Here is a 16,719-nt window from a genome sequence, read left to right as displayed (position 1 = left end):
GTATTCAAGGTCCTCTTGCTGAGACATTAAACTTCATGACCCAACTACTCTGAGTGCTTTTGTACCCCCTTCTGTGTGAGAAAAACCAAACATGTCTGCACAGGAAACCTTGGTTACTATGCAGTAGCCTTGCATCTGTCTAAGACTAAAGGGAAGCTCCTTTGGGCATAGGGGATTCCTTACGAACCTCAGCCACCAAAAACCCAAACACAAGATGAATATCCAACAGAATTTGTACTATAGTCAATCATGAGGCTTACATCTTCTCAGGGCATGTAATCAAGGATGAAATACACCTCAGAATTGCCACTCTTGGGCACATGTTGTACTTTGCTTCTTGGGCAATAAGAGAAATTAGTTTCACTTAAATAAATTTGAAAAGATTGCATGCAAGAAAAATGTTGGTTGCAGCCTGAAGTACAAAACAATGTCTCTCCATAGTCTGAATAGCAACTGTGATAGAAATTTCTCGTGTCATCTTTCCAACTGTGGAGAAGTTTTTTTAAGCTTCAAAGTAATCTCATAATAGTGACAGCCTAATATTTTATTTGTCACATCACCAACATGAGAGTTAAGAGACTAAGAGAGACATTTTCAAGCCTGAGTTGGAGTAGTATTTCATATTTGACACCTAAGGAGAATCTGACCAGTTTTAAGCAGTGACTATGAAATACTGCACCAATACAAAACTAGTTGCTTCAGCTGCTGAGGATCTTGAAGTCCAAACACACTTCCAGATTTGAATGATAACAACTAATTAAACAAATACTGTGAAATAACCAAGGTAAAGATGTAAACTAAAAGAAGCCTTGTCTAAGTTCTTGGTTAGCCTTTGGTTCCTTGACTGACATGGGGAAGAAAGGGAGAATTAAGAGATGAAGAATAGCATTCATCCTCCCTAGGTCAGACTGGGCAGACTGGGGAAATGGTGGACCCTTCTGGTCACTTTAGATCAGCAGGAGAGGAAACTCCCAACTCTACTGGTCTTTCATTTTTTAGAGGCACCATGACGATGAACACAATGAGAGGTGATGGACTACATGAGCAGCTAAAGATGACTTCTTTTACTGACTGCCTTCCTCCTCTTCCACTGAATTTTTTAGTTTCTTGAGAAAACAGAATAGAAGAGGATAAGGGCAATCTCTACCTTTACACAACCAAGTAACTCTCACTCCAGTGAAACAACTGCTTCATCACACACACCCCACCCTTACTAAGGGAAAGACAGTGGGAAGACTTGGAGAGCTGCTTATATGACAGGCTCTGTTTGAAGTGGCCTTCATGGTTTTCTTTCTATACTGGTTTGGGAAAAACTTCCAACTGATGGTAACAAAGAGAAAAAACTAGATAACCTGTAAAAGTAACCACACTAACTACTGATTTCTTAGTATTTTAACCAGACTATTTTTAATCTTTACTTTTTAAACATTTTTTTTAAATTACTTTTTTTAGGAAACGTATCATTTTGAAGACCTAATTCCCCTTGTAACTATCTAAATCAACAATCCAAATTCTCCAAATATGTCAGATAAAAAAACCAGGGACAAAAAGAAAAAAAAAAAAAAAAAAAAAACAGGAATAGAAGAAACTCCTTGCACAAACCAGAAATATGTTCATTGCCTGGTGCAGTCCTTCAATTCCATGAAGCTAACAAAGAAAGAAGCCATGCTCAGCTCAAAAACACCATCTCATCATTACTGTCATTTAAGGCTTAAAAATAAACTAAAAAATGAAAAAAAGAATGTCTATTACCGAAACTACTCACTTTTACGTTCTAATTTTTAAGCTGATACCTATACAAAACACCAAGAGCATTGGCTCTACCTGTCTCATTAAATGACTTGCAGAAGTCACATTAGCTTGAAATATTCCCTCATGTCATATAGACACATTGGATTCAGTGTCTCCACCGAGAGTAATCATGTCTGGGGTTTTGTTTTAAATTAGCTTTCAGATGACTGAGCAAAAGTTTACAATATCAATAAATTAAGATGAAATTCAATCCATGCCACTATGATATACATTTGTTTATTAAATAGTTATCATATGTACTACAACTATAATTATTATATGTACAGAAATCATACACAGTCTAAGGTATTATTTTTTCATACTACATTGACATGAGTGTAAATATCCATGAAATACCTTAAAACTCCTTCAGTCCAAGATTTTCACAGTGCTCTCCATATTTGTTCTTTCATTATCTACCCCAAAATTTACAACACAGCAGCCCACATGTGCTGCAGAAGTTTTCCTCACTGAAGACGGAAATGTGTAGCAATCCAGACAACCCACCAGGAACAGCATCCCCCCCTTATTGCCAATAATTGCCTCCTTCTCAGAATGGAGCAAACGTCTGCCAGGACCACAGGCATACAGAACATGGACTCTGGAAGTCACAGAGCAGATTAAGAGGCCCTGCATTTACAGGAGTGATAAGGAACTGCATCGGGCTTCACTGAAAATGCAGAAGGGGCAGTTCATAGGACAATTTACCTGAGCTGTTCCAGCCATTCTGGCATTAGCCAGAGCCCTGTACTTCAGCAGCTGATACAGTCAAAAAGAGTGGCTTTATCTTAAGGTAAAATGTCTTTATTTTGTATACAGTGATTAAAGGGCAGGCTGCATGGACTCTCTGGTTTAAGAGACAAGAGACTGGTCCCACTCAGGAAGAGCTGCTGAAGGGCAGACCTTTCTTCCAGGAGCTATCATATCAGAATCATGAGAAAACAAAGCTGACATCTTGAAAATTTCCAAGCAATACACACATCCTGGGAGGGTCTCAGAAAGGATGTTCTTGGTTTCCTGTACCGACAGTGGTATCTGGGCAGGCACCAGAGGGCACGTAAGCATGGCAGGAAGCCACCAGGCTGAGGACAGGATAAGGTAAAGAAAGGCTGGCAAAGAGCTGAGCCAACACAATAATGCTTCCCAAAACAGGGAGGGGAACACACATGTTCATGAGCTTAGATTCCCTCACTCGCTAATCATCTGGTAATATATTTAGCAGGTAGAGGAAGCATTTAGGAGCATATAGGAACAGGTATAGGTGTTCATTTAAGAATCATTAACTAAGCCTAGGAATCAAGAGCAAGCAGACACACATGAGCAGCAGCAGTGAATGATTTGCTTTGCCAAGTCAAAAAAAGACAGAAGCAAGGAATTGTTCTTGGCAATACAAGCCAACACACGATCTCTGACATTCAGCATCCCCTTCCTCTCAAGTCACCCTACAGAGTTCGTCACTTGAACTTATTTCCTAAAATAAAAATAACAGTATTTAAGGACCTTACTAATTGGCACCTGATATGTTTTTGAAACTTGGGTGGGGTAAACACAAAGGTTGATTTTATTTTGGTAAGTATTTCTTATCCTAAAAGAAGTTCTTTCATGTGCAACGTTTGACAAACAAATTTAGATACTGCATTAATATTTAAAAGGAAGTATTCTCAGTTCAATGCTGAAAGCATCTAAAGATTCAACTTCATGATTTATTTAAAAAATCTTAAAAGGCCATGAACATATTTTCACTGGAAGCAGCTGCTCTTAAGGCTACAGAACTAATACTTACGGGATGCAAAACATTACATATTACCTCAGATTTCAACAGTAATGATCTAAATAACAGTATAATCTTTAAAACCATTTTTTTTTCTATCAATTGCAAGACAAGATGATGATCTTTCTAAATCATTGCTTTCTATGTAGCCATAATGAACACAAGTCCACCCCACTGAACAGAAAAACGCCATTAACTACAAAAAATAAGAATCAAATGAATAATGATCATGTGCTTTACCTAAGATTTATCAAATTTGAAGAAAAAAAAAAAACATATTGATGACTTGGTTATGGTTTACTGTTTTTGAATAAACACTTGGGAGAGAATTGCAAGGCAAACAATTGAGTGAGAATGACTGATTCACTCTCCTGATTTAAGAAAAAAAATATTTCTCTTTAATCCTTAACTTGGTCCTAGAGTCAAATTATAGCCATTTGGCAGTACTTTAACCTAGCCTAACACTCTGCTACATTACATTACATTCCTTTATGACTGAAACTGAGGCCAGAAATTAGTGTTTTACCAGAATCTGAGAAACCAAGGCAAACAATACTTTATACCACTAAGTTAAATTCAAGAATTTAGTAACCTTATCAGTTTCCACACCTGAATTTACCATTTCATTAATAAACATTCCTTCCAGTATATGTATTAAGACAAAAAAATGAGGTTGCATTCTACAATACATGATCATATTTCTGGATGTAGATATGGACATAGGTTATTATTCATACTTTGACATTGTGCAATTACACAGTTCTTGATATATCTGTGCCAAGTCATCACCTTTAAATGTGGTATTAATTGCAGATTAATTGAAGAAACTACATAATATTTTAACAATGGATTATGCATTATGTTTGTAAATTCAGTTTAAAAGAATACTTAAAGAGTACATTTTGTCTGTATAAATACTTCAGTATACCATTATCTCTCCCCAAAAACCAACCATTATGTTGATTGCAACACTGCAAATGAAATCAGTAGGAGTCATAGACCATTGGCAACAACACAGAGAAGTATTTTTCTGAGGTTTCTGCAGTCCTTTTATGTAGTTTGGTTGGGTCATTTTTTTAATTGCACAGAAATTCAATGATCTTTTTCACAGTTATGAATGTTTTGCTGAAAGTCTGCAAAAAATTGACTTCCAACTTATCTCAAGAATAATTTTATGACTGTAACTACATGCCACCTACAGCTGTCTCTAGAGGTACTTGTTATTTTTCTGTTAGAGTAGAAATCTCTGTAATGAAAGGAATGAAAATCTAGAGAAGACTAGAAAAACAAAACTGATTTTACATCTTCTTCATTGTCACAATATAAACCTAAATCCTGCCTCAAAGTAATCCTGTCTTCAGAAGAAATTCTGACAAACCTACTTGACTGACATTTGCTATGCCTAAAATGTTCAGCTAATTTCATAGTTTTGCAAAACTAAACCTTTGCATTATTGCAATTACTGTCTAAATTGAATTGTGATCTTTTTATAGCCTATCTTCTCTCACAAAAAGAAGCCTATAAGCTTATACACCTCAAAGAGACTATATTCTACAACTATGAACACAGCTGAACTTTTATGTATTTGTAAATATGCTTTTCCTGTTGTTTAAATGTCTACACTTGCAATTTCAGAAGCATCTCAAAAAAACATTATTCATCTTCTAGTTAACAGTACTTCATGTTGAAGTGGTCTCACTACTTTATGATTATTTTGATAGAAATATATTTTAATTGGATTTGATTCCTTCCTTTCAGAGTAACAAATTGGTACACTTCCCTACCAGGACAGCTCCTCCTCCAACATTGCAAGAAGCATAAACATCAAGTGAAAAATGCATAATTCCTAATTTTATTTCACTTTAGACTTTTTTCCAATTTATATTTAGACTCCAGATCAGTTTCAGAGTCTCTCTAAACTCAAGCTGTGCCCAGTGATTAGCACAGAGCTTTACAAGAAGAAGCCACCTCAGAAGTATAACTTTAAAAAGCATCACCAGTTCAACCTCCCCACCTTTCTGAGGATGGCCAAGAGAGGAAGCACTGCTAAGAGGTTGGCATCACATTTCTACAGGGTGAGAAAATAGATATGCCCCTCAAGCATGGGCTGCCCACTCCATATTTGTTTCTTCCCACCATTGAATAGGTTCTACATTATGAACTCAATATATCTAAAGCCTGAAATCATTACAATTCAAACAAAAAGGTGGGTTTTTTTTGAAGTCTATTGAGTGCTTCTTCAGATAAAAACTGACAAGAGGCAATAGCAAGGACATTCAGCTATTAAATGCAAAACTGCTGGCAATTGCATCTCCCATCAGCAACCCTTCCAGTCTTACCTGGTAGATATCAGAAAGGCTGCTGCTTCCTGAATCACTAGTGATGCTACATCCTGAGTGACTAGATGAAACGTGGGTCACCTGTGGGTGGAGACTGTCAGTAAGGTGCAGCTTTGTGAAATCTGCAGGAAGCTATAGGTGGAGCAGAAAAAGCATCATTACAATTTGAGGGAGATACACAGCAAAATTAATTAAAATCATATATGTCACACTTTACTCTCTGCCAGTACCAACTATTTAAGAAAATCACTAGGGCTTGAGAATGCAGCATAAAAATTTTGAGTTATGCAGCTTTTTTAACTCATGCAGAGGTCAGCAAAATACCACCAAATTATTGTAAATATAAGAGATTCAAGAAAAACACGTATCTGGGGACAAACATTAGTGAAGCAATATGCCAAAACTCTTCAGTAGCTTGCTGTGGGGTTGGATAGAATTAAAATGCATATGAATATTGTGCTACTTCCAAAATCAATGGTTTCCTGCAGGACGGGAATTAACAGGGGAGTAAAGTCACATACTTCTTTAAAAAAATCAACCAGCACTGCTCTGGATTTGGTAAACTCTTGTTTCTCAAGTTGACAAAGTTCATTAGAGACAAGGAAAATCCAAGTCACAGAGCTATCCATTATACTTTGAGCCAAATAATATGACAGTAAATAGGAAATGTGGGAAGACTGACACAATTACAGAGAGCTATAATCTTGAAATTAGTTTGCTCACATGCAGTGCTGAAGAATGAATTGAGACAGTATATTTGATCATTTAACAATCATTCACCAAGATTTGTAATATATATTTCTACTATTGCTTTATGGCCACAGCTCCCATGAAAATCTTTAAGAACTTTGACAAAGTCTGAATAAATATTTAAATGCTCTTTCAGGGGCAAATTACTCTTCTCCCCAAGAAGCCTGCATCCCACAGCTAGTTAATAAAAGTATGTTAATGTATCAATTTTGGTGTGCAATAAATTCTTCAATAATTAAAACCAAAAATCTTTGTTCATTAATTTTATTTCTACTCAGACAAGGCAGATACTCTCATCTCTAAGGAGTTGTGTTTGTATGAAAAATGTCACATGCAGTGTGTCCATCCATGTCAATTATGAATGCTACCTTGGTGCTTGCTCTCCCTGGATGGAAATAAGACCTCATTCAGCATTAAGAGAGAATAAGCCAATCAGTATAAAATGTTAGGGAAAAAAGTCAACTCCAAGTTACAAGAGAGCATGCTAGAAAAAATTATTAGCTCTATACAGCTAAAGATACTGAATGATTTTACTGCTCTTTGCCTTGTTTAGTTCTGTTTTTGGAGCATGCCCAGAAAGAACCATGGCTTTAGGATTTGCAGTGAAATTACAGACAACTGCAAACCTTAGTCTTATTTCGACTTACTGGCATTTCCTATTCTAATACATCTAACAAGGATTTCTTCATTATCACAGAATGACTGCATCAGTGATAGCAGAAATGGCTGCATTTAAAATAATTCTTTCCTAGTATTTTACTGGAAAGAGTGGCTAAAACCAGCTACCAAATACTAATAATCATAAAAAGCTACAGTAAGCCCAGAGCTAGATTTGATCTTCATCAACAAAGAAAAGGCAATTAGGAAAAGCAATACTCTAATACACACAGCCATTAATGCTGCCTCCAGAAAAATCTAGTTATGTTCAGTACTGTTAATGAAGTATCAGAAGGAGAAAATACAGCATTATGGACTGCATTATAGTATCTGTTGTCTTTGCTGCTTTACTTTTCAATCTGTAAGTTTGAATTATCACATAATATATATGTGATATTATACATGTGAACCATATATACTGATATTCAGGCCACTATACATTTTTTTAATCCTTTTTGAGCCTTATTGAGTACTTATTCCATAGGTAGAATGCAAGGGAAATGAACTGCCACAGCTTTTGCCATGTGTTGCTGACTACTTCTCAAAGTACAGTCTCTCATAATTGAAGCAGCCCACATTTATTTCCAAGTAGAAATCCTACATAAGATACAAGCGCAAATCATCTAAGATTCACACATTTAACAATAACTTACACAGATATATTTTGAGGGTTTTACCTTTTACAAATGGTAGCTATTGCAATACCCAATAAATATTAACTCCATAGGGAACTGTATATGAACAGTGTGGCACCCAGTCAAGCCTGTTCAATTTTATAGTGCCCTGCAAATATCTCCATGTCATTAACAACAGCATTTATTTTTTATCAATGCATTAAAAATTTTAAAGAACTTTTCATCCAGGCAAATCCAGTTAGTATGTTAAAAAGCTAAATCAAGCTATGTTTAATATAATGATCGCACTCTGTTTTAAATGAACAGCAAGGATTTATGTGTCACTACTGCGCATAAGGCAAAAGGAAGAGGCAGGGGATCCCGCAATAACTGATGGAATACACTGCAAATAAAAGCAAGCCTTCTGAATCTTTTTGGCTGTAGACAATCAGCTGAATGCTTGGTGATTACTGGTTTCAGAGTAACTCCTCAAGTCAAAGCCATGCTGCATGAGCTGGACTTGCCAAGTGGTGACAGAAGATCAGAAGCAAGCATTTTTCTTTAGGCAACCTAACTAGTCACTTTGATCCTAATCAAATAGGACTATTTACAAGCAGAAAGCACATGCTCATATCTCTGCAGAACACTACATCTCTGTGCTACATGCCCGAGAGCAGCATCCACTGCAACTGCCCTACCCCCCAAAGTTAAGGTGAGAGAATGCATGAAGAAAAAAATAAAACACAAAAATTAAATAAACTGAAACATTTAAACCTCAAACTCAATGAACAATATGTGTGAGAAATACATGCATTTCTATTTTAGTCACGTCCTGCTGTTTAAAATACTTCATATTTGCACTGTACACAATGGAGAAAAAAATAAAGCACTGATGACAATGAATACCCACATCTGCTTAAGTCTTATACGGAAGTGTGGTGGGCTTGACACCAAAGCCACTCTGTCACCTTCCTCAGCTGGACAGGGGAGAGCAAATATAATGAAAGGCTCATGGTTAAGGACAAAGAGAGACCCCTCACCAGTTACTGTCATGGGCAAAACAGACCCAATTTGGGGACAAATTAACTGAATTTGTTATCAGTAGGATAATGAGAAATAAACCCAAATCTTAATGACTTCCTCCCAGCCTTCCTTTCTTCCTAGGGTCAACTTCACTCACAAATTCTCTACCTCCCTTGCAGTGCAGTGGCAGGGAATGGGAGCTGCGGTCAGTTCATCTCACATTGCTTCTACTGCTCCTCCCTCCTTGCATGAAGGACTCTCACACTCTTCTCCTTCCAAAGGAGGCAGTTCTCCATTATCACCTCCAAAGTGAGCCCTTCCCATGGGCTGCAGTTCTTCACAAATTGCTCTGGTGTGTGTCCCCTCTGAGGTCACATGTTCTGCCAGTAAACCTATTCCAATGTGGGCTCCTCCCTCCACAGGGTCACAAATCCCACCAGGAGCCTGCTCCAGCGTGGGCTTTCCACAGGCATCCTCCTGCTCTGGTGTCCTCCAAAGGCTGCAGGTGGAATTCTACTTTCCTTTGGATCAACATAGGCTGCAGAGGTACAGTTGCCGCACCATGATCTGCACCACAGGCTGGGTAAATCTCTGCTGGGGCAACCAGAGCACCCCTGCCCCTCCTTCTGCTCTGCCCTTGGTATCTGCAGGGCTGTTCCTGTCACATTCTCACTCCTCTCTTCTGTGTCTGCAATTGCACAGTTTTTGTTCCCCCCCTCCCCCTTTCTTAACTGTGTTATCCCATAGATGCTACCATCTATCACTGATGAGTTCAGCCTTGGCCAGTGGCAGGTCTGCCTTGGCACCAGCTTGTCTCCATTAGACATGGGGGGAACTTCTGGCAGCTTCTCAAAGAAGCCAACCCTGTGGTCCCACACGACCAAAATCCTGCCACACAAACCCAATACCAGCCAAACCTTTTATTCTTGGAGCACAACATTTGGTAAATGTTTTTCAGGTAAGCAGAACAAGGACAAAATGCAACATTCAACAACCAGCAAAAAGCTGTCTACCCCAAAACCAGGATATTTACATCCAATTTCTTACTTGCAGTGAAACAGGATTAGAGAACATCATGAAACCATGCTATTAAAACTCAGTGAAAAAATTTCCTAGGAACCATCTCCTGGCAGTTAAGTTCATGACAATAGGTATGTTTGCTGTGCTGAGTATCACTTTATTATTAAATTATTAAGCACTCTGTGCTTGTATTGAGCTATCGTTCCGTTCTATAGTTTAGTACTGACTTTAGTATAACAGTAAAAATAAAAGTTTTCTTGATCTAACATATGCTATATCCACCAGACCATAAGCAGGATGAAGAAGCCTAAGGACCTATCCCCTGCCTCAGAAACGTCACCTGTCACAGACTGACACCACCACAAATGGTGTCAGAACTGTTTTCTCATTTTTATCTTGTTTTACATTTTCATTAAATGACGGCTAGTTTTAAGAAGTCATTCAAAGTAATAAGGATCAAAAGCAGCTTGTATATTTTACATAACAAGCACCACACTTAAGTACAGCTTTGCTGAAGCCAACAGCTACAATATTTCTTAACTGCATTACTGAACACTTTTAGTCACACCATCAGAAGGAACTGGCACACAGAGTAAAAACATAGCAGGATAATTTCGAAAAATTAATGCATGATTTGTTCTTAACTAAATATAATTTCAAAACACAGTATGTACACTAGTTTCAATAATTAATTATCATTAAAAAGGTCAGAAACTGTCCTGATACCCTAGTCTCAAGCACAACCTTTGTAAGTGACAAACATTAAGGTGATATATACATAGCTCTAATCACAAGTAACAGGGACAAAAGTTTCTAGTATAAAACAGGACCTGATAAAATAGTTATGATCTAAGCCCTAGTCTTAATTTGACAGAGGTGAAAACACTATTTTATATTTATAATGTAGCTCTTCATATGCAAGCATACCTACATAAGTACACACATTTATACAGATTGTATACGTGGATAGAAACCAGAGTTAAAACAATACATCTGGGAACTCCCCATTTTTACTTCATGAAAACCCTAAACCAAAAGAAAATTTAAACAGTTATGTGAAACTGTCTTAAGGGCAAAGATATATATCCATTTAGAACTGTACAATACCATAAATCCTATCACATCTTCCCATCTTAAAAGCATCATTTTATTACTTCCACCCTCAAAGTGAGTCACCATGTTATGCATGCAAAACTAACAATTACTTTGCTCTGAATATGTTCCTCCTATTTTAAGAACATCATTATTTTCTCCTACCCTACAGCAGGCCTTTCATTATAACAAAAGTCACCTTCTACTCAAGGAATTGCTGGATTTATCTATGGATACAGTATTTTAAAAAAATATTAAATAAGTTTTGAAAATGTTTACTGGACAAGAAATTAAAATCCTCGGATACAGCATTACAATGTATGAGAATAGCCAAAAAAATAAGTGAAATTACACCAAAACATTTTCTTTCTTTAAATAATTTTTTTTGAGGTTTTGTTTTGATTTTATTCATTTGGAATTTTATGGTTTTTTTTTAAATGCAGTTATATGTGAAAACAAGTATAAATGCAACAATGTAAAAGACAAACATAAGAGTGTCATTTTAAATTACCAGACGAATTCTAGTTAGAAAGCTTCAATATACCACTCATTTTAAGACAAACAAAGCACATAAACAAAGTCTTCTACTGAAGGCTGCTCAGCACTTTATGAAAGATTTATAAAGCCTGCAAAGTGACTGAAGTACATTTGCAAAAAAGATGGGATTAAAGAGAGCAAAGGTGTAACATTCTGTTATGCATTTCCCAATGAATGATTTTATATGTAATTAAGTGCCACTGAGATAGGCTGAGCAAGTAGACGTAAAACAACACAAACTATCGCCTTTATAGCCTCTATTTCCACTTTCTGAAATTAAAGAAACACAAGCAAGCACTGATTCTTCAACCTCCAAACACCTGCATCTGAATACTTATTCCACAGCAGCTCTTTACTAACAAAATAATAAAAGCTACTACACAACAAAAGCCACCACTATAAATAAATTTTTTTAAAGTTTTTTATTCCTTTTACAGATGACACACTTAGTCTCACAAACCTAAGTAAGTTAAATACAACAAACTGATTTTGGGATTCTGGTCTTTTTTCATGAAGAGAGAAACAGCAGGCAAATAAAAGCCATACTATGCCTTAGTCTTCCTCATTATTTTTTTTCTCCACCCAAGGTAGGAATCCTAAATTTTTTATTGCACTACAAAAGTGTAGATCACAAAGGTAGTATTCTTCAGTATCCTCTAAAATTATTAACACTTGATTTCAATATTTTATATAAATATTTTCTATATTAAATGTTTGTACATCTGTTGTATTTTGTATTTTAAAGCTATGCCCATATTTATGGTATTTAATAAGATATGGAAGAAATATTTGTAATAATGCTGGGCATTCATCTACATGCTATTTCAACATAATACTTTCACTAACCAAGAAAGACATCAAGGAAAACATTTTTATGGTTGAGTGATTTTAAACATAGCAGTAAATGTAAGTAATTACAGAACAATAAAGTAATTTCTATAGATTCTGTCTACAGACCTGATGCAGGCTGACATGTCCATGCAGAGTTAAATTTAAACTAAAAGTGCAAACTATATGCAATTAAAATTAGGATGCAATTCCCAGGGAAGCAGGATTTCCTTGCACCTAGGAGTGGAAAAGATTGAGAAGCTTCTATATATTTTCTAAGAAAACTTCTGCAAGACTTAAATAAAAACCTCCTGATTTGAATTATGTCTTCTGCACAATCTTTCATTTTACACAACAATACCTCATGTATTTTCAATCTCCAGAGTTTCCTCAAATAGACATCCTTCTGTGAAACTGTGAAACTTCACAGAGACCTAATCTTAAGAATGTTCTTCATCTTGAATCCAGCACAGGACACAACCCGTGTTCTGAAAATATTGCATGTAGATACTATTGCTGTTAAGCAGTTGTTTGTATACAAAACCCACAGCAGAACGCCCCTAACAAGAAACCAAACCAAAAAGAAGGAAAGAAAAGTATTATAAGGAACTTTCCCAAGCGCTTAATTCTTTCCTCCACTGATATTTTGCTATAGCTAGCCTCCCAAAAAAACTATTCAGAGGTTCAAGCTAATGCAATGGGAGCTGCTGGTCTCAGGGAGAAAGAGAGAGAGAGTGAATGCACAGGAACTTCATTCTGCTTCCCTTACAAAACACACACTGACTGCCACTTACTGCACATCTCCTAGCTCTCAGCACCTAATCCTATGAGCACTTCATGCATCGAATCCTTTGCTTGAAGGATTATTGACTTCTGCAGAGAGACAGGGGTGGTAAAATTTAAATGGGTGTCTGGGGAATGAAGAAAAACCTTTCAGATGCAACTCTTTTTAAAGGAAAAGTAAGAAATACATCACTGAAACACATTCACTCTTATTTAATTTAACTACCTTCTCTTTCTTCTTCCTTTTGGAAGTATTTGAATCAAAGATTCAATGCAGGATTTCATATTCAAAAGTGTCTTCTTCAGAAAACCTGGCATAAACACTATTCCTTCAGGAAACACAAATGTCAACTTATTGGCAACAGCTCAAATTAAGTCAGGAGTGAAAAAAAAAGAAAAACTGTTTTATACAGGTGTTTACAGCACCAGTGAACCCCAAATATAAAACAAAAACCAGCAGGATGGATTTGAACTGAATCATGCTAAACTAAACTAAATAACATTAAACAATTTTCTGAAGTTTTCCTCAGATTTCTGAAAATCCGAACTCAAATGTTTATAACATATTTATAATGAACAGTATAAACATGCAAGATCAAAATACTTTTATTCAGCATTTACTCAGAAGCCTGTCTCAGAAAATATCTGGTTGAAGTGTAGCTTCTTCACTGGTCAACAAAGGATAATTCAGTACTTTTAAAATATGGTTTTAAAATTATAGCAGTTCTGCTGCAGGCATCAAGCTAAAAAGACTGTTCTACAACTGTTTTGACTGTGCATATACCTTTAAGTACTGACAACTCTTTGACATCCTTAACCACATGTAGAAATGTGGTCCAATAGTTTTTTGTTCCAAATAGTGCAATGGAAGTTAAACCTTCCAGAAGGGAGTTAAGTAGGATTTTCAAATTTCAAAAATCTCCTTTTTTTTGTTTTTTTTTTGTTTGTTTGTTTGTTTGTTTGTTTTGTTTTTTTAAGTGTCTGGTATTTTATATTATTTTGAATCCTTTATTTCATAAAGTGATCAGATTTAGGTCCAATCCTATTCTCAGTCACTTTGAACTACCGTGAGTAGCAGAATCTCTGTTCCAGTGTATTATGTCTGCATATGTCCCCATATCATAGGAGTCCCTGTTCCATAAGGGACACAGCTTGTCACTATTGGTAGCACCCTGATGTCCCACCAAGACCTTGCATTTAAGAATGCTGACAGAGCCTGCACAGTCACACCCTCTCAGAAACTAACAGCTTCCCAATAACACTGAATAAAATTGTGAAGGGAATTCATCTTGTGGAAATCTACATAATGAAAACCAACAAGCAGGGACAGGCACTCACTGATGACTGCTTTTTAAGTTGAAGGAAAGACTGTTCTGAGGCATTTCAATTGATTTTGAAATATCTCTAGGGAACAAGAGTAGAAAACTGAGCTCAGTCACTGAACTTCTGTAAAGGCTCCCCATTATTTAATATACGTGGACGAGAAAATAATAAAGCTTGGCTTTGCAGAGATCTCTCTCTTGGGAATAACTGGTTTTCATACTAAGAAAATGCATGTTCCAGTTGATGTTTTTCCCACAGTAAGTATTTCTAAATACTTCCTTTTGTGGCTGTTCGGGTGCTTAATACACTGAGAACTACTGCTGATTTGGAAACTCAATGGCCTACTTTCAGGGCTTTTGGAGGCTTGTAAGGTTAGATTTTGAACTCTCTGGCCTATTACAACTAACTGTGGGAGAGGAAGGAACAGAGAACCTGGTCACAAACTTTGTTTCCACAGGAAACCAGACAAAAGATTCATGCCTACGGAAATAAAAGCAAAAAAAGTTCAAGAACATTTTATGTGGGCACATATGTTTACAGGAAATGTTAATTCAAATATTTTCAAAGAAGATGCTTTAAGTCCTGCAGAATACTTTAAATAAATAATAGAATGTCTATGTGTATCTCATATACAGACTCATTTTGGATTATTTACACAGCAGTCTCACAACTGGATGTGGGGGATGTTAAAATGCAATTACACCAGCAGGGGTAAAAATGATGGCACCCGAACTCAGATTTTATTTTCAGCTTTAAAGCACTGCTCAGAATTGAAAACCACAACAGAAAAGTAAAGAGTTTAGCCCAAAGGTGAAACATATATCTTGGGCACAATTTAAATGTTTAAAGCAAAGACCTATGAAATGCCTACAGTTCCAAGTGTTGAAGCCTCCCCATCAGTAGGCTGTTCCTACACCACACCATATGTCGGTAGTGGGGTTTTTTATACCTATCACAGAAAACTTCACAATTACAGGATTCTAGCCACTCTAACAAAGCTTAGTGAAGTTTTTTAAACATTCATGAAGTGATAACTTAGTTTTGAACTGAAGCCACTCAATCTGAACTACTGCACTTAAATATTGAACATCACTGAATTTTACTGCACTGAGCTAACTTACAATAGTAACGAAAAGTTAATTGATTCTAGAATAAAGAAAAGTAGATTAAGGCCTACTTCAGTTATTTTTTTAAAGATGAGATATGAATGATGGATATACAAAATATCTTAGAACTCTCCACTTTCCAAGTGGAGGAAAAAAACTGTTGGCATCGCTGTGCAAAAAGACACTGTTGATAACAAGAGATGAGCAGTAGGAAGAGATGTGAAATCACGCACTTTAAAACAAAAACCAAGAGCCTAGGAAATTCCCTGTCAGAAATGACTGTGAAAAAGTTTCCATGTAGCAGCTGAGCAGAAGGTGACTGAATTGTTCAGGTGATGTAGCAGAAGGAGAACCCAATATGATCACAGCATGCATCCTCCAGAAATACAGTTCTGGGCTCTTCTCCACGACCCCAGCAGAGACCTTATTTGGAAATGTTGCACACATTCCCAGCTGTGTGTTTTAAATAAAGATGGCTCAAAGCCATACACATACATAGAGTCAGAAAAAAACTATCAGGATTATGAGAAGAAAAACTAATACTTGATAAAGTGCATGAAGAGCACAGCTTCTTCAGCCCACATTGAGAGAAAGATCACTATGCAGAAATAGAAAGGAGGAAAAAGAAATATTTTCAGAAAAAGGCAATGCAGGTGTAAAGCCTAATGAGCAGGAAGCTGAAAGAAGGCTGCAATCTAATGAACCACAGAGATTCTCCAAGCCAGACTCCACAGGAGCTGTGATAGAGAAGGCTTTCAAACTGAAGTGAGGCAAAGTTATGAGTGTGCTGCACAAGTGTGTAATGGCAGTGACCCAGAAAATTCTTTCCAGATCCATGTCACTCATCCAAGCAGAAAAATCTGAAGTAAGCCTGTTGTTTGATATACTTAGTGTTCAGAAGCAGACCAACCAACAGAGGAAGAAAAAAAGACAAAATCCAACATGACTAACATAAAAACATCTTAGATGTTCTTATTCGTAGCTTCTTAGTAAATACCCAAGTGCTCTGAACACTTCCAAAGAAAAAATTTTTAAAGATACAAATATTTGGGGACCTTCTGTGCACAGATGCAAAAACTGAGCCC

The 16,719-nt window shown here is 36.5% G+C and overlaps 1 protein-coding gene across 2 annotated transcripts in view; it reads right to left on the bottom strand.

Moving 5' to 3' along the window:
* The window catches only part of RAPGEF2 (Rap guanine nucleotide exchange factor 2), a 185,625-nt gene that overhangs the window by 41,052 nt on the left and 127,854 nt on the right, over nucleotides 1-16,719 (bottom strand). For both annotated transcript variants that reach the window (XM_053975949.1, XM_053975950.1), the window contains one exon: nucleotides 5,902-6,033. In XM_053975949.1, coding sequence (XP_053831924.1) covers nucleotides 5,902-6,033 — 132 coding nt within the window. The remainder of the gene's footprint in view (nucleotides 1-5,901; nucleotides 6,034-16,719) is intronic.

The sequence above is a fragment of the Vidua macroura genome, chromosome 4 (genome assembly GCF_024509145.1).
Source record: "Vidua macroura isolate BioBank_ID:100142 chromosome 4, ASM2450914v1, whole genome shotgun sequence".
Lineage (NCBI taxonomy): Eukaryota > Metazoa > Chordata > Aves > Passeriformes > Viduidae > Vidua > Vidua macroura.
The sequence above is the reverse complement of the archived record's forward strand: the minus strand, read 5'-3'. Positions and strand labels throughout refer to the sequence as shown.